This window comes from Erythrolamprus reginae, chromosome 12 (genome assembly GCF_031021105.1).
Source record: "Erythrolamprus reginae isolate rEryReg1 chromosome 12, rEryReg1.hap1, whole genome shotgun sequence".
Taxonomy (NCBI): Eukaryota; Metazoa; Chordata; class Lepidosauria; order Squamata; family Dipsadidae; genus Erythrolamprus; species Erythrolamprus reginae.
This window is the reverse complement of record NC_091961.1, coordinates 30017513-30044844: the sequence shown is the minus strand read 5'-3', so window position 1 is coordinate 30044844 and position 27332 is coordinate 30017513. Positions and strand designations below refer to the sequence as shown.

At 41.4% G+C, this 27332-nt stretch overlaps 1 protein-coding gene across 1 annotated transcript in view; it reads left to right on the top strand.

The window, feature by feature from the left end:
* Window positions 1-25931, top strand: part of SORL1 (sortilin related receptor 1) — a 97977-nt gene extending 72046 nt beyond the window's left edge. Inside the window, exons 33-48 of the mRNA XM_070765637.1 lie at window positions 1029-1157; window positions 4999-5125; window positions 7891-8060; window positions 9326-9438; window positions 10092-10196; window positions 11778-11850; window positions 13615-13697; window positions 15295-15391; window positions 16487-16671; window positions 16804-16923; window positions 19330-19494; window positions 20449-20623; window positions 21690-21796; window positions 23151-23343; window positions 24425-24637; window positions 25674-25931. Of these exons, the coding sequence (XP_070621738.1) occupies window positions 1029-1157; window positions 4999-5125; window positions 7891-8060; window positions 9326-9438; window positions 10092-10196; window positions 11778-11850; window positions 13615-13697; window positions 15295-15391; window positions 16487-16671; window positions 16804-16923; window positions 19330-19494; window positions 20449-20623; window positions 21690-21796; window positions 23151-23343; window positions 24425-24637; window positions 25674-25741 (2123 nt within the window). The 3' untranslated portion in view covers window positions 25742-25931. The remainder of the gene's footprint in view (window positions 1-1028; window positions 1158-4998; window positions 5126-7890; window positions 8061-9325; window positions 9439-10091; window positions 10197-11777; window positions 11851-13614; window positions 13698-15294; window positions 15392-16486; window positions 16672-16803; window positions 16924-19329; window positions 19495-20448; window positions 20624-21689; window positions 21797-23150; window positions 23344-24424; window positions 24638-25673) is intronic.
* Window positions 25932-27332: the final 1401 nt, after the last annotated feature.

Here is a 27332-nt window from a genome sequence, read left to right as displayed (position 1 = left end):
ACTGAGCGGCCCTTCATTGGTGCCCATGCTTCCCTGAAGCCTGTGACAGGTGAAAACGGCCCAACCAGCCAAACTGTTTGCTTATTTTCAAACTTCTGGTTGGCCCGTTGGTCCATCTTTCACCATTCCCAGGTTTCGGGAGGCTTCCCTGAAGCCTGGGGCAGTGAAAACGGCCAAAAAAAGACCAAAAATCAACTGGACAGCGTGGACATGCATATTGGAGCTGACATAGGGCAACTCATGGCTTGCCCTCCGATGTTGATTGATTGATTGATTGATTGATTGATTGGATTTGTATGCCGCCCCTCTCTGTAGACTCAGAGCGGCTAACAGCAAGAATAAAATAGTGTACAATAGTAATCTGATACTAGAGATTATTAAAAAACCCATTAATATAAAAACCAGACATACAAACAAACATACCATGCATAGAATTGTAAAGGCCTAGGGGGAAAGAGGATCTCAATTCCCCCATGCCTGACGGCAGAGGTGGATTTTTAGTAGCTTACGAAAGGCAAGGAGGGTGGGGGCAATTCTAATCTCTGGGGGGAGTTGGTTCCAGAGGGCCGGGGCTGCCACAGAGAAGGCTCTTCCCCTGGGTCCCACCAAGCGACATTGTTTAGTTGATGGGACACGGAGAAGACCCACTCTGTGGGACCTAACTGGTCGCTAGGATTCGTGCAGCAGAAGGCGGTCCCTGAAATAATCTGGTCTGGTGCCATGAAGGGCTTTATAGGTCATAACCAACACTTTGAATTGTGATTGGAAACTGATCGGCAACCAATGCAGACTGCGGAGTGTTGGTGTGTCATGGGCATATTTGGGAAAGCCCATGATAGCTCTCTTTATGCCATATGTTTGTCTTCGGGGATCCCGGCTTTCAGGAAATGAAACCTCACCAAAATCCAGGGATGCGTCTACTATTCAAAATAAAGCAACCGTTTTACTTAGTGCGAGCCGACTTAAGTAGATCCGCCCCGTCTACTTGTTGTAAGGTGGCAGTGTTGTATGTTCTTTCTGTCTTCCAGCGACTCACAGCACCTTGTTATGCCCTAGTGGATTCAGATGTGAAGATGGGGAGGCCTGCATCATGAAGACCGAACGCTGTGACGGTTTTCTGGATTGTCCGGATAGCAGCGATGAAAAGAACTGTACCGGTAAGTCGTGGTTTCTAAACTTTGACCGGTCCGCGATAGAAAGCGTCCTCACTCATTGCATGATGGTGTGGTATGCCGGCTTTGACAGCCGTAGATCAAAAGACATTACAGAGGCGGGATGAGTACAGCACAAAACATTGTGGGCTGTCCGCTGATACCGGTAGATGACATCGCTAGGGTTCGCTGCCTTAGGAGAGTGAGGAACAGTTTTGTTTTATTTATTTATTTATTTATTCATTCATTCATTCATTCATTCATTCATTCATTCATTCATTCATTCATTCGATTTTTAGGCCGCCCTTCTCCTTAGACTCAGGGTGGCTTACAACATGTTAGCAATAGCACTTTTGAACAGAGTCAGCACATTGCCCCCACAATCTGGGTCCTCATTTGACCCACCTCGGAAGGATGGAAGGCTGAGTCGACCTTGAGCCGATGATGAGATTTGAACCACTGACCTTCAGATCTACAGTCAGCTTCAGTGGCCTGCAGTACAGCACTCTTCCTGCTGCGCCACCCCGGCTCTATTAAGTTAAACTTTCAATCTGGCTGCAGTTTTTATTATTGTGATTTTAGGAATTTTACCATGTAGTTTTAAACATGGTGCAATAGTGTGTTTATTTGTTAGTAGGATTCACCTGGCTAGGATTTTTTCTGTCTTTCACTGTGAGTTGTATTGTGTTGAGTGTGTATGTGCACGAAGGGAGGCTCAGCCAATCTTGTTGCACTCCGACAATAAAGGTTTGAATTGAATTGAGAAACCCCAAAACAATGAAGCCAATGGAATCAACTCAAATGCCTTTTTTCACCATATTTTTGGAGTATAAGACGCACCTTAGTTTTGGGGGAAGAAAATAGGGGAAAGAATCTGCTTACCAGGTATTCATCTGGTTACTGTCCTTAGTCTGGTCAGCTTCAGAACATTATTTTATCCCCTGGTTCGGGCTTTTAAAAAACCTTATTCGGAGAGAGTAACAATGAAAGAGCTTGCAAGCCAGTAAGAGATGGAAACATTGTTAGCACCTGGTTAGGACTGGAAAGAAAAATTTGGCACAAGTAGAGCAATGGGGAAAAAAACTGCAAAGACTTAGGGCTTGGAAAACATTCTTTGCAGAGAGTAACAATGATAGAGCTTGCAAGCTGGTAAGAGCTGGGAACATCGTTAGCACCTGGTTAGGGTTGGAAAGAAACTTATTTGGAACAAGTTAGAGCAATGAAAAAACCCCTGTAAAGACTTATAGCTTGGAAAACATTCTTTGCAGAGAGTAACGATGAAAGAGCCTGCAAGGTAAGACCTAGGAAGATCGTTGGTACCTCGTTAGAGCTGAAAAAAACCTTCGGGAAAAAAAAGATTCATTCAGAGTATAAGACACACCCACGTTTTCGGCCTCTTTTAGGGAGGAAAAGGGCGCGTCTTATTCTCCGAAAAATACAGTATGAGCTCTTCACCAGCCTTTCTGAGGACTTCTGGATGGCATTCCAGCCTCGATTGTAATCCTAAAACGAGGACCGCCTCTATTCCATCCAACGAGGCTGGTGGGGTAGAGCACAGTTCCAAAGACCTGTCTCGAGATGGCTTTTCCCCAGGGGTTTCTGGCCTCCATACTCCTTGTCTCTCAACCTGGCTTGTTTCGTCAGCAAAAATACCTCTCTGGTCCTCCATTCATTATGGCTGAGATAACTTCCCCGTTAATGGCCATCGATCACCCTTTCCGTTCGACCCCTCTTCCCACGCTGTAGTGCAGCTCGGTTTTCCTCCCCAAGTGGAAAGGGTCACTGACCATCCATCAGTCTTCAGTTCTTTAATTAAATATTGATTGGGAGAAGAAGCGTGCCCAGATTCTCTTCCACCATCACGATGTGGAAAATGTCCACCTGGCTGGAATTTTAAGGAGCGGCACTCCCAACGGCTTTGAAGTCCATTTTTCAAAGGCGAAGGAGGTGCATCTTAGAGAAATGAGTGTGTTAGTGTGTCTCGGTGCAACTAGGCTGCGAGACCTTCGATATACACAGAGCAGAGTTTAAGGTAAGAGTGTGGATGTGTGATACAGCCAGTAATGACACAGACTTAGTATGCTAAACAAGTTTTATTTACATATATACATATTTACAAGCACAAAGCAGAAATAAACAACAAACCACATGTAGCAGTACGAAGCAGAATATGCCCCACCCTCAAAGTAAAGGCAAACAATAAATGAGCTCTCCAGCATCATCATTGGGAGAGAGAGTGCTGGCGCCCTCTTATGGTGAACCAGCCAAAGTCCTTAAATGTATATTGCATCTATAAAGGTACAAACTACAATTGGTAGTTTACATACATGGCAACCCCAAATACTGGTGAGTGCCATGTACTAACAGAGTGGATTGGGGAATAGACTAGGAACTATTTGATTTGATTTAATTTATTAGATTTGTGAACTGCCCAACTCTTTTTGGACTCTGGGCAGCGTACAACAAATAAAATAGTATAAACAGTTTTAAGACCCCATTAATAAAAGCATTCATACTATTGTGAGGCTCCTTGTCCACCTCAGGTCATGTCAGATTCTGAGGATGATGAGCCAGGCCCCTCTGGGTATCCTGGGCCAGGGGGGTTGCCAGCTGATGCATTCAGTGAGAGTGAGAGAGAAAGTGACCTGAGTGAACCCGAGGAACCACTAGAGGGGGCTGATGTGACAATGGGGGAGTGGTCCCAGTCAGAGGATGAGGAAGACATTAGAGTGGAAAGTCAGTGGATAGACCCTTGCTATAGGAGATTATTGAGAAGGCGAGAAGAATTGCATAGTAAAAGATAATAGCTTACAGCCTGAGCCTCTTTGTGGTGTGATGTCACTTTCAGGCTTAAAAACCATAATTTCTGCCATAATTTATTTATTTATTTATTAATACAATGTAAACAAATCTAATATTTAAGTTAATTTAAAAAACCCCAATTTAAGAAACCAATCATACATACTGACATACCATGCATAAATTTTATAAGCCTAGGGGGAGGGAAAGTCTCAATTCCCCCATGCCTGACGACAGAGGTGGGTTTTAAGGAGCTTACAAAAGGCAAGGAGGGTGAGGGCAACTCTGATATCTGGGGGGAGTTGGTTCCAAAGGTTCGGGGCCGCCACAGAGAAGGCTCTTCCCCTGGGTCCCGCCAAACAACATTGTTTAGTTGATGGGACCCGGAGAAGGCTAACTGGTCGCTGGGATTCATGCGGTAGAAGGTGGTCCCGGAGATATTCTGGTCCGGTGCCATGAAGGGCTTTATAGGTCATAACCAACACTTTGAATTGTGACCAGAAACTGATCGGCAACCAATGCAGACTGCGGAGTGTTGGTGTAACATGGGCATATTTGGGAAAGCCCATGATTGCTCTCACAGCTGCATTCTGCACGATCTGAAGTTTCCGAACACTTTTCAAAGGAAGCCCCATGTAGAGAGCATAATAAAAGGCATTCTCTGTCGGAGGATTGTTGCTCAGGATTTCGGTGAGCAAATTCATATGCTTAAATAATGAATGGACTTGTTATCTAAGGAATGTTGTTTAGGTCAAATTTTTGCGCTTTTCCCAGACATAGTTTACAATTAGCTCCAAAGAGAAAGATAACTCCTTCTTCTATGTTTCTATGTTTCTATGTTTCCTTGCCATTTAAACTCTACTTGAATCTCGGAAGGATAGAAGGCTGAGTCAATCTCGAGCCTGCTGAGATTCGAACTCTTGATAGTGAGCAGGGAGTTGGCCTGCAGTCCTGCATTCTAACCACTGTGCCACCAAGGGCTCTTTAATCTCAACCTCTTCTTTCCAGTCCTTACCAAACTCAGGAATTCTTTCTTTTTTTACAATAGACGATACTCTTGTCTATAAGGTTCAGAACCTGCAGTGGACAGCGGACTTTTTGGGCAACATCACGTTATCCTGGGCTCAGCCGAAGAAGATGCCCCTCGCTTCCTGTGTCTACAACATCTATTACAGGTAGAGGATCTGATTTTAGCAGTCTCCTGAATGCTAAATCCATCAGGGAGTTTGGGCTGCAGGTTTAAAATTCGGCCCCGTGTGCTAACGTAAAACCTCTTATTAGTATGACTGCAGTTCCATAGGTAGCAAATTGTACAGTACTGCGTGAAGCTCATAAATTAGCTTTTCTTGGTGGAGATCCAAAAGTGGAGAAGGCAGAACCAAACCATGTCCTTTTCTAGCATTGGTAATTTCACTGAACTGAATTATAATGTGACAAAGTGGTCATAATTAACTGTGTTTTCCCGAGGAACCTACAAGTGGCTGGTTTCATAGAACATACTAAGTCACAGTCTAACTCTGTTAATGCTCAGCGTGCATGAACCCAGACATGATGATTCATGCATGTATGGAAGATATTAATAAAATTGAACGGGTCCAAAGACGGGCTACAAAAGTGGCAGAAGGTCTTAAACATAAAACTCATCAGGAAAGACTTCATGAACTCAATCTGTCTAGTCTGGAGGACAGAAGGAAAAGGGGGGACATGATCAAAGCATTTTAATATGTCAAAGGGTTAAATAAGGTTCAGGAGGGAAGTGTTTTTAATAGGAAAGTGAACCCAAGAGCAAGGGGGCACAATCTGAGGTTAGTTGGGGGAAAGATCAGGAGCAACATGAGAAAATATTATTTTATTGAAAGAGTAGTAGATGCGTGGAACAAACCTCCAGCAGACGTGGTTGCTCAATCCACAGTCACTGAATTTAAACATGCCTGAATTTAAACATGTATATCTAAACATATTTACTGTACATCCTAAGATAAAATACAGGAAATAGTATGAGGGCAGACTAGATGGACCATGAGGTCTCTTTCTGCCGTCAATCTTCTATGTTTCTATGATTCATGCATGCATGGAACAGCTTCCAAACTGCCTGTCCATCATTCCGCCACAGTGATGATGTGTTTTTTAAAAGTTTTTTAATTTATATTTTTCTCCTCCATACATCAAATAGTTACATCACCATAAAGAATCACGAAAAATAACTTGCTTTGGCTTCAAGCTAAGTCATTTCTCCCAGTGTCTGCTACTGAACTTCCATTTTCGTTCAACCCTCCTTTCCCTTTCTCTTCTCCTCCCCCATCTACTTTCTTTGACTTCCCCTTCCCCTTCCTCTCCACCCTCTATCTCCTCCTACCTTCCTACTTCCTCTCCTTCTTTCTTTCCCTTTCCCTGAGTGATACGTCTCTAATTCTAACCATCGTTTATTGAAACAGACTGGCAGTTTCTTTCTACAATCTTACAGTCTTGTCAAAGCTTTTATTATTGTGTTATTATTTTCAATATAACATTAGAATTTATCTTGGATGTACAACCTTTATCAGCGCTGCCTCCCTGCTATTCTCATCACCTGGGTTAATAAGAATAGAATAGAAAAGAATAGAATTTTATTGGCCAAGTGTGATTGGAGACACAAGGAATTTGTCTTGGTGCATATGTTCTCAGCGTACATAAAATAAAAAGATACATAATTTATTTATTTATTTATTAGATTTGTATGCCTCCCCTCTCTGTAGACTCAGGGCGGTTAACAACAATAATAAAACAGCATATGACAAATCTAATATTAAAATAGCTAAGAAACCTTTATTAAAAACCAAACATAAACACAAATATACCATGCATAACTTGTATAGGCCTTGGGGGAAAGGAATATCTCAATTCCCCCATAATATTTCTGATTCCCCCTTTCTTTTTTAACCTTTACTCAGTCTCTTTCCTGATTAAATTTCTTATCGAACCACACGTAAAATTTTGCTCACATTTTGTTGATATTCCTGGAGGCGTCTGTAATATGGTAAATGATTTAGCTTTACTAGATAAGTGGTCAAAGCAATGGAAACTGCAGTTTAATGTTTCCAAATGTAAAATTTTGCACTTGGGGAAAAGGAATCCTCAATCTGAGTATTGTATTGGCAGTTCTGTGTTAGCAAATACTTCAGAAGAAAAGGATTTAGGGGTAGTGATTTCTGACAGTCTCAAAATGGGTGAACAGTGCAGTCAGGCGGTAGGGAAAGCAAGTAGGATGCTTGGCTGCATAGCTAGAGGTATAACAAGCAGGAAGAGGGATATTATGATCCCGCTATATAGAATGCTGGTGAGACCACATTTGGAATACTGTGTTCAGTTCTGGAGACCTCACCTACAAAAAGATATTGACAAAATTGAACGGGTCCAAAGATGGGCTACAAGAAAGGTGGAAGGTCTTAAGCATAAAACGTATCAGGAAAGACTTCATGAACTCAATCTGTATAGTCTGGAGGACAGAAGGAAAAGGGGGGACATGATAGAAACATTGAAATATATTAAAGGGTTAAATAAGGTTCAGGAGGGAAGTGTTTTTAATAGGAAAGTGAACACAAGAACAAGGGGACACAATCTGAAGTTAGTTGGGGGAAAGATCAAAAGCAACATGAGAAAATATTGTTTTACTGAAAGAGTAGTAGATCCTTGGAACAAACTTCCAGCAGACGTGGTAGATAAATCCACAGTAACTGAATTTAAACATGCCTGGGATAAACATATATCCATCCTAAGATAAAATACAGAAAATAGTATAAGGGCAGACTAGATGGACCATGAGGTCTTTTTCTGCCGTCAGACTTCTATGTTTCTATAATATTCAGAATCTTCTTTGTCTTTAACCTTCACTGTCAGTCTATTCATTTCTGCGCAATCTAGTATCTTCGTTCACAGTGTTTCTATCCACTCCCAAATCTAGGATGGTGGGAGACAGCATGTGGAAATCCGTGGAAACCCACAGTAGCAAAACCAACACCATCTTGAAAGTGCTGAAGCCGGATTCCACCTACCAGGTCAAGGTCCAGGTCCAGTGCCTGAGCAAAGTGTACAACACCAACGATTTCATAGTCCTGCGGACTCCGGAAGGACGTAAGCCAGTCCATTTCTTCACAACCCACATGGGGGTAATGGTGGGGTAAACACTCATATCGCCTGGGGCCAAGTCCTTAGTTGCAGAGGAGAAGGTTTCTTGCATCTTTAAACTATCACTTGGAGGTCATCTAGTCCAGCCCTCTGTTCAGGCAGGAGATTCAACACCAGTGACATCAAACCTTTCTTGATTTTTTTTTACCAAAGAAGGAATGCATGGAAAAATATACTCTAATTGACTGGCAGTATTGATAGCTTTTTGGGGGGGAGGGGGGGTCTACAAACAAGACCCTAAACCAGCGGTCCCCAAACTATGGCCCGTGGGCCGCATGTGGCCCACTGAGACATTTATCCGGCCCGCGGGTGAGTGACAGGAGCACATCTAATTTTCCATGAATAAAATGCGGTATTTTGTTAGTAACTAATATCAATCATCCAAAAAGTTGCAAAAGTGTTTTTTTTCCTAATTTTGTCATCCAGTTACACTCATTTTCTTTTAATTAAATTCCCTCCTCAGAAAAGTACACCAATTATCTTTCTAACTTATTAACCATTATGCCAAAATGCTTCCTTCTTTCTCTATACATTTTTCTATAAGCCAAGAAAACCTTGTACAGTGTTCCCTCGATTTTCGCGGGTTCGAACTTCACGGAAAGTCTATACCACGGTTTTTAAAAAATATTAATTAAAAAAATACTTTGCGGGTTTTTCCCCTATACCACGGTTTTCCCGACCAATGACGTCATATGTCATTGCCAAACTTTTGTTTGCCTTTAATAAATATTTTTTTAATAAACTTTAATAAGTGAGTAATAATCTAAATGGTTGCTAAGGGAATGGGAAATTGTAATTTAGGGGTTTAAAGTGCTAAGGGAAGGCTTGTGATAATGTTCATAGCCAAAAATAGTGTATTTACTTCCGCATCTCTACTTTGCGGAAATTCGACTTTCGCGGGCAGTCTCGGAACGCATCCCCCACGAAAATTGAGGGAACACTGTGCTCTCATTGGCTGGCGGTATTGATAGCTTTTTTGGGGTGGGTGGGTCTACAAACAAGATCCTAAACACTGCAGACTAGACATAGCACACTAGGGCTGGGTACCATTAAGGCATGAAGTCAGTAGCTCTGTTCTCCTGAATTCCATGCATCTAGTTGGACACTTAAGAGAGAGAGAAATCTGGCATGGATCAGTTCCTGGCTTGCTCCAACAGGACCACTTATCTACCTGCCTTCCTTCCTCCTTCCCTTTCTCTCTCTCTCTCCAGTTCCAGATCCCCCCCGCTATCTTCAACTGCAGCTGAAGAAAGAAGCTGAAGGCATCGTGGTTTGCCGGTGGGCGCCTCCAGCAAATGCTCACGGTCTAATCAGAGAATACGTTGTAAGTATCTCAGTGTACAAGGAGATAAGACAGTAACTTACGGACGCAGTGAGGGGAGTAAGTTTATGCACTATTTATTGAATACTTAAATAGGTTTTTTATTGCCCTTCTCTAGTCACTTAGTAACAGCCTTAATTATTTTTAAAATAGGAAATAATTAAATAGTGTGTTTTTACCAATAATAATAATAATAATAATAATAATAATAATAATAATAATAATAAATAATTAGATTTGTATGCCGCCCCTCTCCACTTCAATGATTTTAATCATTATCTAGAACTTTTATGGCAATTCAAGAAAATTGAGCTACTTGCCTAATCTGTTATCATACTGAACCTTGTAGGTTTGGTACAAAACCTAAAAATGTTCCTATGCTCCTCAACAAATAAAGTTGTCTACCATTTGTCCTTTTTGTGGCTATTCAAATAATGTGACTTCATCAACTGAAAAAGAGTCCAAGCACCTATTTGAAAACTCATCTTGGTTTATAAGCCGTTTTTCTTCTGGTGGTCTTATTCCATTGAGGTTTCACTCTACAAATATACGAGGTCAAACCTACAGATTCAAACTTTGCATTGGAGGGCCAGGGCAGGATCTTAAAGATGACTTTAGCATGGAGATGGTTGTCCCTGTTTTTTCCGTCCTGGTAGGTGGAATACAGCAGAGACGGTTCAAAGGAATGGTCTTCCGTGAGAGCACCCACTAACTATTCAGAAGTTGAGATGTTGCAGGTCAACGCCGTATATGTTTTCAGAGTGAGTAGATGTTTTCTTTTATTAGCCCTCTGTGAGCATCAGCTGACTTGGCCTATAGAACTAGGAGATAATAATAAGTATTCTCGCTCACGGGACGTACAGGGGGTGGACATAAAAATGGAAACACTTTGACTTTTTGGCATAATAATGTTTGAACATGTTCAAATCAATCAAAACTTGACATATTTTAATGTTGTTGGTTTTTTAATTCTGTTATTTGATGTTTTTTAAACTACCTTTTTTTTTTAACAGAAATTTAAGGAAATTGGTTATAACCTTCTAGAAATGGCAGACCTCTCAGACTTTCAAAGAGGCCAAATTGTTGGTGCTTAAATGACAGGCACTACATAATACTTGGGTAGGATATAAAATAGGGGAAATAGAAATTAAAGTAAACCTATTTGCAGATGATGCAATTATATTGACCCAGACCCTGAAGGAGATGATTAAAGGCATAAGAAATATTTTGCAAGAGTTTAAACAGGAATCGGGATTGTCGGTCAATATGGAAAAATCAGAGATTATGTGTTTAAATACAGGTCCGAGAGAGCAGATAGAAATTAGGAAAGAATCAGGGTTGAAGTTACAATGAAAGAAAATTAAATATTTGGGAATTTGGTTATTGAGAAATCCAGCAAAAATCGAGGAGGCGAATTATAGACTAATATGGAGGAAAATGTTGAAACAGATGAGGAACTGGAAAGAAAAAAAGCTAAGGAGAATGGCTAAAATAAGAGCATTAAAAATGATGGTACTTCCCAAAATGATGTACCTGTTTCAGGTATTGCCAGGGGGGTTATTAGCATCCAGGTTTAGAGAGTGGGATAAAAGACTTAATTATTGGGTTGAAGAAGTTAAGAGACCAAGAATAAGGAAAAAGTGGTTAATAGCGAATGAAAAAGAGGGTGGATGGGGAATTCCTTGTTTGGAGTTGTATAGGGCAGTGTTTCCCAACCTTGGCAACTTGAAGATATTTGGACTTCAACTCCCAGAATTCCCCAGCCAGCCAATGCTGGCTGGGGAATTCTGGGAGTTGAAGTCCAAATATCTTCAAGTTGCCAAGGTTGGGAAACACTGGTATAGGGAAGCGTTTCAAATTGAAAGATTAATGGAGCTGCAATTAATTAAATGATCGAAACATTTAAATATGTTCAAGGGTTAAATAAGGTTCAGGAGGGAAGTGTCTTTAATAGGAAAATAAACCCAAGAACAAGGGGGCACACAATCTGAGGTTAGTTGGGGGAAAGATCAGAAGCAACGTGAGAAAATATTGTTTTACCGAAAGAGTAGTAGATGCTTGGAACAAACTTCCAGCAGACGTGGTCGGTAAATCCACAGTCACTGAATTTAAACATGCCTGGGATAAACACAGATCCATCCTAAGATAAAATACAGGAAATAGTATAAGGGCAGACTAGATGGACCAGGAGGCCTTTTTATGTTTCTATGTTTCTGTGTGTTCCTACTTCCCTGTGGTTCACTTATAAACTTCCTGGGCACGTTTGTGTGTTTGAAAAAGAGCTATTTTATCCAGGACAATGGATTTGCCTATCTTAACAAGCTTTTTTAATTTCGAAAAAGGTTGCCGCAGTAACAAGCCGTGGAGTGGGCAACTGGAGCGATTCCAAATTCATCCAGACAATAAAAGGCAAAGGTAAAAACCTTTCGGAGGTTAATTTCTTGCTTTCCTTTCTCGCACTAGACCAGTGTTTCCCAACTTTGGCAACTTGAACGTATCTGGACTTCAACTCCCAGAATTCCCCAGCCAGCGAATGCTGGCTGGGGAATTCTGGGAGTTGAAGTCCAGATATCTTCAAGTTGCCAAGGTTGGGAAACACTGCACTAGACTTTGAGGTTGGTAAAGACAGCTAGATGATGGCATCTGTTCCACCTGGTCTCCAAGATATCTGTAGGTAATGGATAAAGCAGGTAGACAAGCCTTATGTCACAACAGGTATTTAGTCACATACCTCTTGTCCTCCATGGACAAATATGATTAGTATGCAGTTTAAAGTATCTTTAGTTTGTATACGAACTCCAATATATGGATGGATGGATGTTAAGGGGAATGTATATTTGGTGTGTTAGAAAGGACTGGGTTTTTTTTAAAATTAAATAGAGGTTTTAGATTGTTCGTTTTAGTTTAATATTGTAGTTCAGATTTTGTATTGTTCCGAGTTTACGGAGAGGGGTGGCATATAAATCTAATTTATTATTATTATTGTTATTATTATTGTTGTTATTGTTCTTTTATATGCTGTTAGCCACCCCGAGTCATCGGAGAGGGGCAGCATATAATTCCAATTAATAATAACAACAACAACAACAATAATAATATTAATAATATCTGCTTGGCCTCTGACTTGCAGAACAGATATCTTATAAAGGAGAAGGAGGTCAAGCCGGTGCAGAAGTTGGTCGTAAATTAACAGCTTGCCACACTATCTGTAGAAGGCCTGATGATTATGGGAGCTTAGGAGGGGTGATTTTCATGAGGGTTGCGGATGCAGCCACAAAGCATTATTTTGAGAAGTTCAAGGCCATCCTATGCTCACCACCTGGGCGGAAGCGGAAGGAGGACTGGCCACGCTGGCACAACCTGAGTTGTGCAACGTAACATGTTTGTAGGTGGGGAGAAAGGCATGTGATTTAAAAAAATAATATTTTTATTGTTTTCAAAATAAAAGACATAACATGAGACACAAACATAAAATAGACAAAACATAACACATAGAAAGGAGCTACAATTGCTCCGCTCAGTATTGAAGTCTTCTTAGTACAAAAAGGGAAAATTAATTATTATTTGGATCAATTCAGAAAAGTAAACATGTGAACTTTCAATTGGTTGGGAAGCTCAGATTCAGGTTCTCCGGTAGAGGTGCCAGGATGGCTCCGGAAATAAATTGGAACTCTTGACTTAGAGGGCTGTCAAAGAACTATGAGGCGGTATACAGTGTTCCCTCGATTTTCGCGGGTTTGAACTTCGCGGAAAGTCTATACCACGGTTTTTCAGAACTATTAATTTAAAAATACTTTGTGGGGTTTTTCCCTATACCACGATTTTTCCCACCCGATGACATCATATGTCATCGCCAAACTTTTGTCCGCCTTTAATAAATATTTTTTTTTAATAAACTTTAATCAATAAACATGGTGAGTAATAATCTGAATGGTTGCTAAGGGAATGGAAAATTGCAATTTAGGGGTTTAAAGTGTTAAAGGATGGCTTGTGATACTGTTCATAGCCAAAAATAGTGTATTTACTTCCGCATCTCTACTTCGTGGAAATTCAACGTTCGCGGGCGGTCTCGGAACGCATCCCCTGCGAAAAGCGAGGGAACACTGTATAAGTCTAAATGCTGTTGCTATCAATGTTAAATCTCATGCCTCCTTCTTTCTCTCTTTTGACCCCATTCAGTTATTCCACCTCCTACGATCCATATTGATAATTACGATGAAAACTCCATCAGCTTTACTCTCAGACTAGACACCAATATTCAGGTGAGATATAATCTTTCTTTCTAACCACTGCCACTTTTAACCCTCTGTAAGGTCAATTCCCCCCAAAGTTGTACCCTCAACAGCTTTCCAGGTTTGCAATCAAAAAATAAAAAAAAAATAAGACAGAAGCTTGGGAAGAGAAGAGGAGAAACTATCTGGTGTGTATTTATGTTTGTGTGTGCAGTTTGCTGTTTATAATAACACCAAATAACAGCTAGCTGATAGCTGTAGTTCAGCTGTTGAAATCTCACCAATGGCTCAAGGTTGACTCAGCCTTCCATCCTTCAGAGGTGGATAAAATGAGGACCCAGATTGTTGGGGGCAAGAGGCTGATTCTATAGACTGCTTAGAGGGCTGCAAAGCACTGACCTAAGTGCTAAAGCCCACTGCAACGATATCGCCAAAAAAGGCTCTAGAGTTGTTAACCTGATCCTACGCAGCTTCTGCTCAGGCAATCTCACACTACTCACAAGAGCCTACAAAACTTTTGCCAGACCCATCCTAGACTACTGCTCATCTGTCTGGAACCCATACCACATCTCGGACATCAACACCCTTGAAAATGTCCAAAGATATTTCACCAGAAGAGCCCTTCACTCCTCCACTCGGAACAGAATATCCTACGAAAATAGACTAACTATCCTGGGCCTAGAAAGCCTAGAACTACATCGCCTAAAACACGATTTGAGTATTGCCCACAAGATCATATGCTGCAACGTCCTACCGGTCAACGACTACTTCAGCTTCAACCGCAACAACAAAGAGCACGCAACAGATTCAAACTTAATACGAACCGCTCCAAACTTGACTGTAAAAAATATGATTTCAACAATCGAGTTATGGAAGCGTGGAACTCATTGCTGGACTCAATTGTGTCAACCCCTAACCCCCAACACTTCTCCCTTAGACTCTCCACGACTGACCTCTCCAGGTTCCTAAGAGGCCAGTAAGGGGCGTACATAAGTGCACTGGTGTGGCTTTCGTCCCCTGTCCAATTGTCTTTCCTTTCTCTCACTTATCATATATATTTTCTTTCTTTCATATATCCTCTCCTCTAAGTTCACTTTACCCTTATATATATTGCTACATGTCTATTTTTCTTCCTATGTATTTGTGTATTGGACAAATGAATAAATAAAATAAATATAAGTCTAAAATGCAATTTCAAACTGTTATGCTATAATACCAGTTTACAACACCTGAGCAGGAGAATGTTTAATTGTACTAATTCTGCATAGATACATTATTGAATATTGGCTAGAATCTAAGTAGCCAAAATAGGCTTTCCTCCCATATTTCACCCAGTTTTTAATTTTGTTCACAATTATTTTTTTTCTTTTTTGCCTGTATGAATTTTTCTCAGGTGTATGTCAAGGGCCAGCCCCACTCCTTGAGCAGACATGAAAAGTCAAACCTCTTTGCCTTCCTCTCCTTTTTTCAGAATTATAATATTTCTGTTTTCTCAAAACAACTTTTATAAATGTTTTCCTTTACTTTAAAAAAAAGGGCTTTTTTCTTCCACTCGTGTAAAACAAAACCACCCCAAAATGGACCAGGCATTTATTTATCTTTATCTATTTGTACTGTTGGTTGACAGGTGAATGGCTACGTCGTGAAAATTTTCTGGACTTTTGACACCCACCGCCAAGAAAAAAGATCATTCTTTGTAGATGGAGGGAAGTCAGCTCAAACGGGTAAGGTTATCTGAACAAGGCTACCAGAGAACAGAGAGAGCCAGTCCCCAATCGACCTTTAGCCATGGATTCTTGAATCGAATCCAATCCTTTTATTGTGCTGAGAGGTGAATGGAGTAGGATATAAAAATAAGAATGGGATAGAATGGAAGAATATGGTGACGTGGTTGGTAAATCCACAGTAACTGAATTTAAACATGCCTGGGATAAACATATATCCATTGTAAGATAAAATACAGGAAATAGTATAAGGGCAGACTAGATGGACCATGAGGTCTTTTTCTGCCGTCAGTCTTCTATGTTTCTATGTTTCTAATATTATGGAATTGAAATGGAACGGAACAAAACAACAGAGGAATAAAAAAACGAATAGAATAGGATAGCTTAGGGATTATTATTATTATTTATTAGATTTGTATGCCGCCCCTTTCCGTAGACTCGGGGCGGCTCACAATAAAAACAGTTCATGACAAATCTAATAATTTACAATTTAAAATATTTTAAAAACCCCATTATTAAGAAGACATACATACAAGCATACCATACATAAATTGTATAGGCCCGGGGGAGATATCTCAGTTCCCCCATGCCTGACGACAAAGGTGGGTTTTGAGGAGTTTACGAAAGGCAAGGAGGGTAGGGGCAGTTCTAATCTCTGGGGGGAGCTGGTTCCAGAGAGTCGGGGCCGCCATAGAGAAGGCTCTTCCCCTGGGGCCCGCCAACCGACATTGTTTAGTTGATGGGACCCGGAGAAGGCCCATTCTGTGGGACCTAATCGGTTGCTGGGATTCGTGCGGCAGAAGGCGGTCTCGGATAGGATAGAATATAGAGGAGAACAGAACATAGAATAGAATAGAATAGAATAGAGGAATAAAAATGAAAATAAATGGATAGAATGGAGGGGAATGGAATGGAACAGAATAGTTGGAAAGGGACCTTGGAGGTCTTCTAGTCCAACCCCCTGCTCAAGAGGAAAACCATCTAGCATTTCAGACAAAGGGTTGTCCAGTGTTGGGGCATTCACAACTTCTGGAGGCCAGTTGTTCCACGGGTTCATGGTTCCAACTGTCAGGAAATTTCTCCTGTCTTCCGCAGTGAGGAACCTGACTGCTCAGACGCCCTATGAAATTTCCGCCTGGGCCAAGACGGAACTGGGGGACAGCCCGCTCTCTTTCGCGCATGTAGTGACCCGTGGCACGAGGCCCTTCCCCCCCAGCCTGAAGGCCAAAGCGGTCAACCAGACGGCCGTCGAATGCAACTGGAGCGGGCCAAGGAATGTGGTAAAAAAATGCGATTTCTTCGATTCATCCCCTGGACTGAAAATGTTTGAAAACATTCTAAAGGATTATTTGGAGAACAGCAGAATTAGCGTGTTTATTAATTCTTCCTTATCTCATTTCTACCCGGAGCAGATCTATGGTATATTTTATGCCACGTCCTTCCTGGAACTCTACCGGAATCCTAGCAATGCGACTACCAATCTTCACAACATGACTGTGATTGTTAACAGGGATGAGCAGTACTTATTCCTGGTAAGTATAGACTTTCCATTCATCCTTTTTGGCAATTCCTACAGAAACTCAACTTCGTTCTTGTTGTTAGTGGAGAAGTCGCGTCTGACCCATGGGCAGTGTTCCTCCAGGCCCCCCTGTCCTCTACCATGCCCTGGAGTCCATAGTAACAGCAAAGGACTGGCCAGATCAAAGCACCGTGCAGGCTGGACGCTGCCCACGGGCCTTAAATTTGACCCTCCTGGCTTAGAGTGAGCTCTTTTTTTCTTCCTATCATGGCAGGATTTTAGTCATGGCTTAGGGCTAGACTATTTATGGTGCTGCCTCCTGCTTCATACCTTACTGTTGTGGTTAGCTCTGCCCCAGCTCCTGCCCCAAGGAATGTGCAGGTGGATGTGGGGGAGACATCCACATGCCGCAGGCCTGTTTTGCTCCCGATGGAATCTGACGACGAAGCCTCCTCTGACCAAGGAAGCGTGAGTGACAGGGAAGAAGGGAGTTTGGCAGACAGCCCAGGAGGAGATCAATCATCTGTATCATCCTTGGATTCCGAACAAGAATTAATGACACATCCACACATGCGAAGAGTGATGCATAGGAGACAACAACTGAAGGATTATTAGAAGAGAAAATGAGGCCACCTGTGGTTAGGTGGGGCTCCAGTAATTAGGGCCGCTGCTATAAATAGCAGCGTGTGAGTTTGGCCGTTGCGAAAGAGTATCTGATCGCAGTTCTTCCGGAATCGTGTGTTGATGTTTTCTAGACTTTGTTTGTTGATTTTTCACGCCTTTGAAACCAAAGCAGAGCAACGTGTGTGTGTGTGTGTGTGTGTGTGTGTCTCACTTCGTTGGAAGAAGAAGGGGTGTGAAGTTTCTTCACACCTGCTAGCTAAGTACTTAATGACTGCTTAAGGGAAATTGTTTTGGGACGAGAGCTCTTTGCAATACAAAAAAAGTGCTTAGTTTATTTTGCATTTTGTGATAAAGAACATTGTTTTGAATTTTCAAATGTGTGTGTGTCTGCAATTTGTACCCTTGAATTTTCGGGAGGCTCCTACCAGAGAGCCCGGCAGAACACCTTACTATGACCAGTAAGGGCCCATAGGGTCGGCCTTCTCCAGATCCCGTCCACCAAACAATATCAGCTGGCGGGGCTGCGGGGAAGGGCCTTCTCTGTGGCAGCTCCAACTTTGTGGAATCAGCTGCCTCCAGAGATCCGTATTATCCCCACCCTACCAGTCTTCTGGAAAGCTGTTAAAACCTGGCTTTTCCAGCAGGCCTCGAATTAGGAATGACTGAGTGTATATATGACTTTTTTTGGGGGGGGGGTTTGTATTTTATATCATTGTTGTCTTATTATTGTTATATTTCTTTTTTTTAAAAAAATTTTTTTTTTATTTACATATAGAAAATACAAACACACAATTCAACACAATATACATCCCCTCCCTCCCCTTTGGCTGACTCATCGACAGCCTCCTTTTATATTCTTTTACGGTATTGTTACCATTGGTTTTTTCCGTAATACTAGCTTTTTAATTTCTTACTCTATAACTTATATAAACATAGTAGGTAGAGAAAAAGTTATATTTAAGTCTTTAACAATTTTTAACTTAATTTGTTTCCTTATCCCGCAGCACTACTAGTATTTGTTCTTTTATTCAGCCATATATCGAAATCTTTCCAGATCTGGTAGTATTTTGTATTGTTATACAGTGTTCCCTCGATTTCCGCAGGGGATGCGTTCCGAGACCGCCCGCGAAAGTCAGATTTCCGCGAAGTAGAGATGCGGAAGTAAATACACCATTTTTGGCTATGGACAGTATCATAAGCCTTCCCTTAACACTTTAAACCCCTAAATTACCATTTCCCATTCCCTTAACAACCATTTACTCACCATTATTACTGGTACTCACCATTGAATAAGGCACTTAGTGATCCTGATATTTATAAACATAATTATTTATTAACAATTTTTTTTTTGTTATTTATTTGCAAAAATTATTAGTTTGGCGATGACATATGACGTCATCAGGTGGGAAAAACCGTGGTATAGGAAAAAAACCGCAAAGTATTTTTTAATTAATATTTTTTTAAAAACCATGGTATAGGCTATTCGCGAAGTTCGAACCCGCGAAAATCAAGGGAAAACTGTATTTCTCATTGTTTTAGTACTTAAGTAGTATTATTGTTAGCCGCTCTGAGTCCTGTTGAAGTGGGTGGCATATAAATATAAACAATAAATAAATTTGATTGAGTGATTGGCGGAACATAAGTTATGAAAGAATGGAAACCATGGGCTCGCGAAGAAGCTAAATCAGATCTAATAATCCATGTTAGTTAGATTCAGGCTATGTTTCATGATCTCGGAAATCCAGGTTGTGCTTTTCAGGAATGAATTGCTCTATTGATATCTTGTTTCCTCCAGGTGCGAGTTATTTCTCCATACCAAGGTCCTCCCTCAGATTACATTGTCGTGAAGATGATTCCTGACAATCGCCTTCCCCCTCGTCACCTCCACGCCGTCCACCTATCGAAAACATTTGCCATCATTAAATGGGAGTCGCCTTACGATTCCCCCGATCAAGATATGGTAAGAGGGCTTTGCCAATCCAAGCTTGTCCCAACGTTGACTCTACGTAGGGTTGGGGACCTTATAATTATAATATTGATAGAGCACTTACACCTTTCTTCTTTTGGAAAAGACAGGAAGTACGGCCAACTTTTTAAGCGCCAATGAGAAGACTTTGGATCATGGTTAGCCTTGATAAATTAAATGGAATTATCATATTGAGGTCATCACTCAATCTGGGGCAGATATATTCACAATTTGCCTACATCTAACAGAGGGACCTTGTCCTCTTTGGTCCTCAATGAGGACGCTCATCTCTAACCTTCCCCACAACGCCAATCAATGATCTACTGAACCCTGGCACTGCTTCCCGCTACAGGATAGTAATACCAACTTCCCCCACGAACATTCCCCGTGAGAGCTTGTAACCTTACTTTCCGGATAACTCTCGCAGATGCTAGCTTTCCAAGGTTAATTATTTAATTAACCCAAAATCAATAGCCCTTTTCAGCCAAACTCTCAATGGATTACTTTTTCCCTAAAGCAGCGTCCTTCAACCAGGTCAATATTAAAAATGTGTGGACTTCCATTCCCAGAATTCCCCAGCCAGCTGGGGGAATTCTTTTTTTTTTTAAGTAATTTTTATTAATTTGTTTTTAAAAAGCATAATCAAGAAAATATATACATTGACATATTTGTAATATTTGCAATACCCAAAAAAGAAAATAGAAAAACATACATACACTTCTAAACCAACAAAAAACACCTGGACAATTACAAAATTACAAATAACATAGAAATACCATCAATTTCCTCTTGAGAGAAGGAGCCAGGTGGGGGAATTCTATAAGTCCGTACCTCTTCAACTTGTCAAGGTTGAAAGATGCTGTCCTAAAAGGACACCTTCAACTGGAATACAATATTTTGCGCTGGACGTTGAAGGACGTTGCAGTTTCCACCTTTGCTTCTCCCCAGCTGTATGCGGTGGCTGTGAAAGATTTAATAAGGAAGACAGATCGAAACTACAAGGTGAAAACCCGGAACAGCACGGTGGAATATACCATCAAAAAACTGGACCCTGGTGGGAGATACCACATCGTCATTCAGCTGGGAAACATGAGCAAAGAAGCTAGCTTGAAAATCAACACAGGTAAGGGTGTTTTGGTGTAAGTGCTGAATTTGTGTCGTGTCAAAAAGGCCAACACAATTCTAGGCTACAATCAAGATCGCATTAAGTGTTAATACCACTTTATAAGGTCTTGGTAAGGGCACAGTTGGAATACGGCATCCCGTTTTGGTCGCCACGATGCAAAAAGGATGTTGAGACTTGAGACTCTAGAAGGAGTGCAGAGAAGAGCGACAAAGATAATTAGGGGACTGGAGGCTAAAACATATGAAGAGTTGGCCTTCTCCGGGTCCCGTCGACGAAACAATGTCGTCTGGTGGGACCCAGGGGAAGAGCCTTCTCTGTGGCAGCCCCGACCCTCTGGAATCAACTGCCCCCAGAGATTAGGATTGCCCCCACTCTCCTTGCCTTTCGCAAACCTCTCAAAACCGACCTCTGTCGCCAGGCATGGGGAAATTGATTCCCCTAGGCCATGTCCGCTTTGTGTATGATTTGTATGAAATGCATGAGTGTTTTTTATATTAAGGGTTTTAAGTATTGGATTTGTACTGTTCTTGTTGTGAGCCGCTCCGAGTCTGCGGAGAGGGGCGGCATACAAATCTAATAAATAAATAAATAAGAACAGTTGCAGGAACTGGGCATGGCTAGTTTGATGAAAAGAACTAGACATGATAGCAGTGTTCCAATATCTCAGGGATTGCCCCAAAGAAGAGGGTATTCCCCAAAGCACCTGAGGATAGAACAAGAAGCAATGGGTGGAAACTAATCAAGGACAGAAGTAACCTGACAGTGAGAACAATTAATCTGTGGAACAGCTTGCCTCCAGAAGTTGTGAATGCTCCAACACCGGAAGTTTTTAAGATGTTGGATAACCATTTGTCTGTAGTGGCTTTTCTGCCTAAGCAGGGGGTTGGACTAGAAGACCTCCAAGGTCCCTTCCAACTCTGTCATTGTATTCTATTCTATTCATCCAGAGCGGGAGCCCTATTGAATTCAATGGGTCTTTTTTGTGTTGTTTTTGCATTTATTAAGAAGCTGCTATTACATTTATCTGTCGTATCTCCACCTGTCTCTCCGCTGTTCGTTACAGTATCCTTGGCGGCACCTGATGCTTTAAAGATTATACCAGAAAATGACCACATCTTGTTATTTTGGAAGAGTTTAGCCTTGAAAGAAAGCCAATTTAATGAAACTCGGGTAGGTTGTAGTTGTGTTACAATGATGCTCTTTCCCATCTCCACTGCATTGTATTTGACCTCTTCCTAGAGTTGCATGCCAATTGGTTGCGTTCACACAACACGCCAAGCCACAGTTACCAGAATCGTGGTTTATTAGTTTATTTACATTGTACAGGACCATAGAACATAGTTTGATTTACAAATAATGCTGTCAGGGGTTAAGTGACAGAATAAGTCCAAACAAAATTGCTTTCTTTATGCAAGGCGGTATTGTTATTTGTTTAAATGTGTTGGCCACCCAATTCCAATGAATTCTAAATAAATCAAAACAATTTACACCAAAAAAAAATCACCATCAAAGGTAAATATGCCTGTTTTATGGAGTTTGATGTGCTGATTCCAAAAATATGCTTAGTTTTGCTCTATCACATAAAGTTTCTGATATAGAAGCATTTTTGTTATATGTCATTTCTACATTTTCAATGTATATGGTAATTACTGTTTTCGTAATGTTGCCAGTATATTTCCTATAAAGTGGTACCTCTACTTAAGAACTTAATTCATTCCGTGACCAGGTTCTTAAGTAGAAAAGTTTGTAAGTGGAAGCAATTTTTTTCCATAGGAATCAATGTAAAAGCAAATAATGCGTGCAAACCTATTAGGAAAGAAATATAAGCTCAGAATTTGGGTGGGAGGAGGAGGAGGAGGAAGAAGAAGAGGAGGAGGACAGTCGCTGCCCAGAGCAAAGGGAGCATTTCTTTTCTGTGGGCGCTGGCAGAGGTTTATTCCTTCTCCAAGCGCCCAGAGAAAGGAAAATGCTTCGCTCTGGACTGCCAAAGCCTCTTTAAGCACCACCAAAAGGCTCCTCTGGCAGCCCCGATGGCCGGGATTAAAGGGGGAATGGCAGGAAACTGGCCAGGCCTTCGTGCCGCTCTCAAATTTCCTGGGAAATTTTTCCAGCCTCGGGTTCTTAAGTAGAAAATGGTTCTTAAGAAGAGGCAAAAACATCTTGAACACCCGGTTCATATATAGAAAAGTTCTTAAGTAGAGGCATTCTTAGGTAGAGGTACCATTGTACTTTATAATAATGATGCTGCTCCCTGGAAACTATACCTGCTACAGAAAAAACTATATACATGTTTGAAATCAGAACAAAAAAAATGATTCAGAAAAGTACAAGATTGACTGCGATGATTAAAAAATATTTTTTTGTAGACTTGTGTAATGGGACCTCGAGCAGAGGTCTAACATCATAACCACAATCTACAGGGCATTAAAAGTCCTAGATAAGTAAAGTTTCCCTGCCTTTCCCATCAGTTTTAATTCTAAATACTTCCGTTCGCCTTAAATGACTTTGTTCTCCCCACCTTCAGGGCTACGAGGTGCACATGTTCGACAGTGGGACCAACAGCACAGCCTATCTGGGGAGCACCACAGAGAACGTCTTCAAGGTTTCCCACCTGGACGCCGGCCACAATTACTCCTTCACGGTGCAAGCAAGGTGTCTCTACAGTGGGCAGATGTGTGGAGAGCCGGCAACTCTTCTCTACAGTGAAGTGGGAAGAGGTAGGGAAGATGTCTCCATCTCCTCATTGTCGCTTCTGGAGAGATTCCCCACAGCACCTCTGTTTGGATCCCCAAGAAGAGCACAGACAGACAGACAGACAGACAGAGAGAGGGAGAGAGAGAGAGACAGACACACAGACAGAGAGAGAGAGAGAGAGAGAGAGAGAAAGATAAACAGAGAGAAAGAGGCAGAGAGAAAGACAGAGAGAGAGACACACACACAGAGAGACAGAAAAAGATAGAGAGAGACAGAGAGAGACACACACACACAATGAGAGAGAAAGAGATAAAGAGACAGGCAGACAGAGATAAACAGACAGAAAGACAGAGATGGAGAAAGGCACACACAGAGACAGACAGAAAGAAAGAGACAGAGAATGAGAGACAGATAGACAGAGAGAGAGAGACACACACACACACACACACTGAGACAGAGAGAGACAATGAGAGATGGAGAGAGAGAGAGATAAAGAGAGAGAGAAACGGACAGAGAGAGATAGTCACGGAGAGAGACAAAAAAAGACAGAAAGACACAGAAAGACAAAAAAGACAGAAAGAGACACATAGAGAGAGAGAGACAGATAAAGAGACAGAGAGAGAGAGACAGAAACACACACAGAGACAAAAAGACAGAGAAAGACGACAGAGACAGAGACAGAGAAAGACAGAGAGAGAGAGATAAAGATAGAGAGAGAAACAGACAGACAGAGAGAGACAGACACGGAGAGAGACAAAAAAGACAGAAAGACACAGAAAGACAAAAAAAGACAGAAAGAGACACATAGAGAGAGAGACAGAGACAGATAAGAGAGAGACAGACAGACAGAGAAAGAGAGAGAAGCTCTCCTGTGCTGTTTGCTTCATCTGACCAATCCCAACAGTCAATTGTCACCATCATATTTTCATGAGAGATGAACAGAGAGAAAGAAAGGAGATGAGGTTAGATCCTTCCTCATGTTCATATTTTTTCCCAGTTGGCCAACGTCAAGGTCTTGTGCTCAACCATCGCATGTTGAGAATGACTTTGACCTTATTCTGAGAACTTCTTGGTGTCCCTTTTCCCTCTTTCCTCTTTCTGCAGATGGAGATGCCAGTGCAGCCATACTGGGCAAATCTAAGGACGTTGCTGCCATCGTGGTGCCCGTCTTGTTTCTTTTGCTAGTGACAGTGGGCGTTGGGTTCGTGGTCTTGTACATGAGGCATCGGAGGCTTCAAAACAGCTTCACGGCTTTTGCCAACAGTCACTACAACTCCCGACTGGGTTCCGCCGTCTTCTCCTCGGGAGACGACTTAGGTAAGTGAGCTCCAGGAGCGCTGCTGGGTTTACATCAAGCCTTCAAACTGTGCCTGCTCTACACCGGACTGAGGTTCAGTATTCATCATCAGCTTGTTAGATTTCCACTGCAGCCATCGCCAGAGTCCCTTGGAGTTATAGGTGGTGAATGAATGAATCGTATTTCTCTCTGTGGGAATACATCTCTTAAGCAAAACTCCACATTGGCAACAGGAAGGGCATTGGGCCAGTAAACATTCCGTTTCATTTAGTTGCCCCGACTCCAACCCACAGGGGATTATGGGGCCATTAAAATAAGATTAGAGGAGAGAGAGAGAAAGAGAGAGAGATAGAAGATGGATGGATGGATGGATAGATAGATAGATAGATAGATAGATAGATAGATAGATAGATAGGTGTTTCCCTGAAAATAAGACCATATCTTATATTTTTTGAACCCTGAAATAAGTGCTTGGGCTTATTATCAGGGAAGGTCTTATTTTGAGGAAAACCGGGTAGGCAGGTAGGTAGGTAGGTAGGTAGGTAGATAGATAGATAGATAGATAGATAGATAGATAGATAGATAGATAGGGATAGTCCTCCCCTTTACATAATGGGTCTACAAATAGTTATAAGCTTCTTCTTCCCTATTTTACCAGAATATTATATTAAATGAACAAACATTCCTGGTGACTCAATATCCAATCATTTTATATATAAATAAGCCCGAAATAGATCTATAGTAGTCTCCCTTTCTTTTCATTATCAGCAAAAATATGTTACATACATACATACATACATATATATCTATATATATCTATATCTATATGTATGTGCATGTGTATATGTATATGTATATGTATATGTATATGTAAAAGGTAATATATATATAAAACCAGTCCATAGATTAGACCACACATTGCCCTAATCTTCAAATACACCCATTGACCTTCTTTTATTGGTCCTCAATGATCCTTAGCCACCCCTGTACTTCATGCCTCGAATGTCTCTCATTGTCACTGTGTGTCAACATAACCCTTGTGGCTTGACTTACTAGGAGATGAAGACGACGAAGCCGCCATGATCACGGGTTTCTCAGACGACGTCCCGATGGTAATAGCGTGAAGAACGTTTCCGATGCCGGAAAGCGCAAAATAATAATAATGGTGTAAATATTTTATTTGATAAAGAAAAAAAAAAGTCAACTGTTTATTTTAAAAAACAAAACTAAAAAGCACTTTTGAGTTGCAATACATTATTTTTGTATCGGCTGGAGAAAAAAAAGAAGAAAACAAAACGAAAAAAAAAAAAGAAATAACGATTATTACACTTTGTAGCACAGGGCTGTGAAATTTCAAATCAGGTTGGTTAAGCGAGTATTTCTGTGGTCCGGTTTCTTTCCTTTGTTCTTTCTTTTCCAAACTTCAGTTTAGTCGTCGGGATGCTTCCTTGATACACTTTTGATTCCGTGAAGTTTTTCCCATTGGCAATGACTTTGATCCTCTGAGAACTTGCAAGCGGTTGCAACCGCGGGGAATAGTAGTGGGTTACACCTAGCTTCGCTTCCGGTTCAGAAATGTGAACGCACTTGTGTATGCTTACTTCGCTTGTGCACAGCATTTCTGCGCATGCACAGATCATCTGTGATTATGTCCAGGCAGGTAGGCGGAGCCTACAACCGCCACCAGGATGGGGGAGACGGCGCTCCGGCAGTGAAAATGGAATTGCGCGTGTAGTTCTGGGTGGCTGGCGGGCAGGTGAGTATGTCGGAGTGAGAGTTGGCCTCTGACACATAGATTACATTAGATTTATATGCCGCCCCTCTCCGCAGACTCGGGGCGGCTCACAACAATAGCAAAAAAACAGTACATAGTGACAAATCCAATGCCCACCAATCCAATTACAATTTTAAGTTAAGAAATTCATAAAAGAATCCCAATATATATAAAAAACAAGCACACAATCAATCAAACAGCAAAACAACATGGGCAAGGGGGAGATGTTTTAGTTCCCCCATGCCTGACGGCAGAGGTGGGTTTTAAGGAGTTTACGAAAGGCGAGGAGGGTGGGGGCAATCCTAATCTCAGGGGGGAGCTGGTTCCAGAGGGTCGGAGCCACCACAGAGAAGGCTCTTCCCCTGGGTCCCGCCAGACAACATTGTTTAGTCGACGGGACCCGAAGAAGGCCGACTCTGCCTGGCCCGAACCTGGGTGAACCGCTAGCGACCCACTACTGCTTGGCTTCGAAGAAATCAGATGGAGACCAAAAGACGGATGGGTGATATTCTTCATTTTTTCGAAACATCGCTGCTCCAACCCCGTGTAATTTTCAGGGACGTTTGCTCAAAATCTATAGCCCAGATTCTTCAAAATAACCTTGTTCTCTCAGGATCAATTTCAACCATTTTCAAGTTTTCTATTTGTGTGTTTCGTTTTTTCCTAAGCAAAAAAAAAAAAGTTATTTAAAAAAAATGTTCAGGAAATTCGGAATTCTGTCTATATCTATCTATAAAGAGAGGGAATCGTTCCTGAAGATTTTACATGGACTGAAAGACAAAAATTATTTGTATTATGTTTTATAGGAGGGATGGGTTTTTGTTTTCTGGGTTAATTTTTTAAATTATTTTTGGTCGGTTCAACTAATTTATTAGGAAATCTGCTTTGGGTCAGAATTCCAAATTCTCAGTCACGCACATATTGTTGGTTAGCGGCATGTC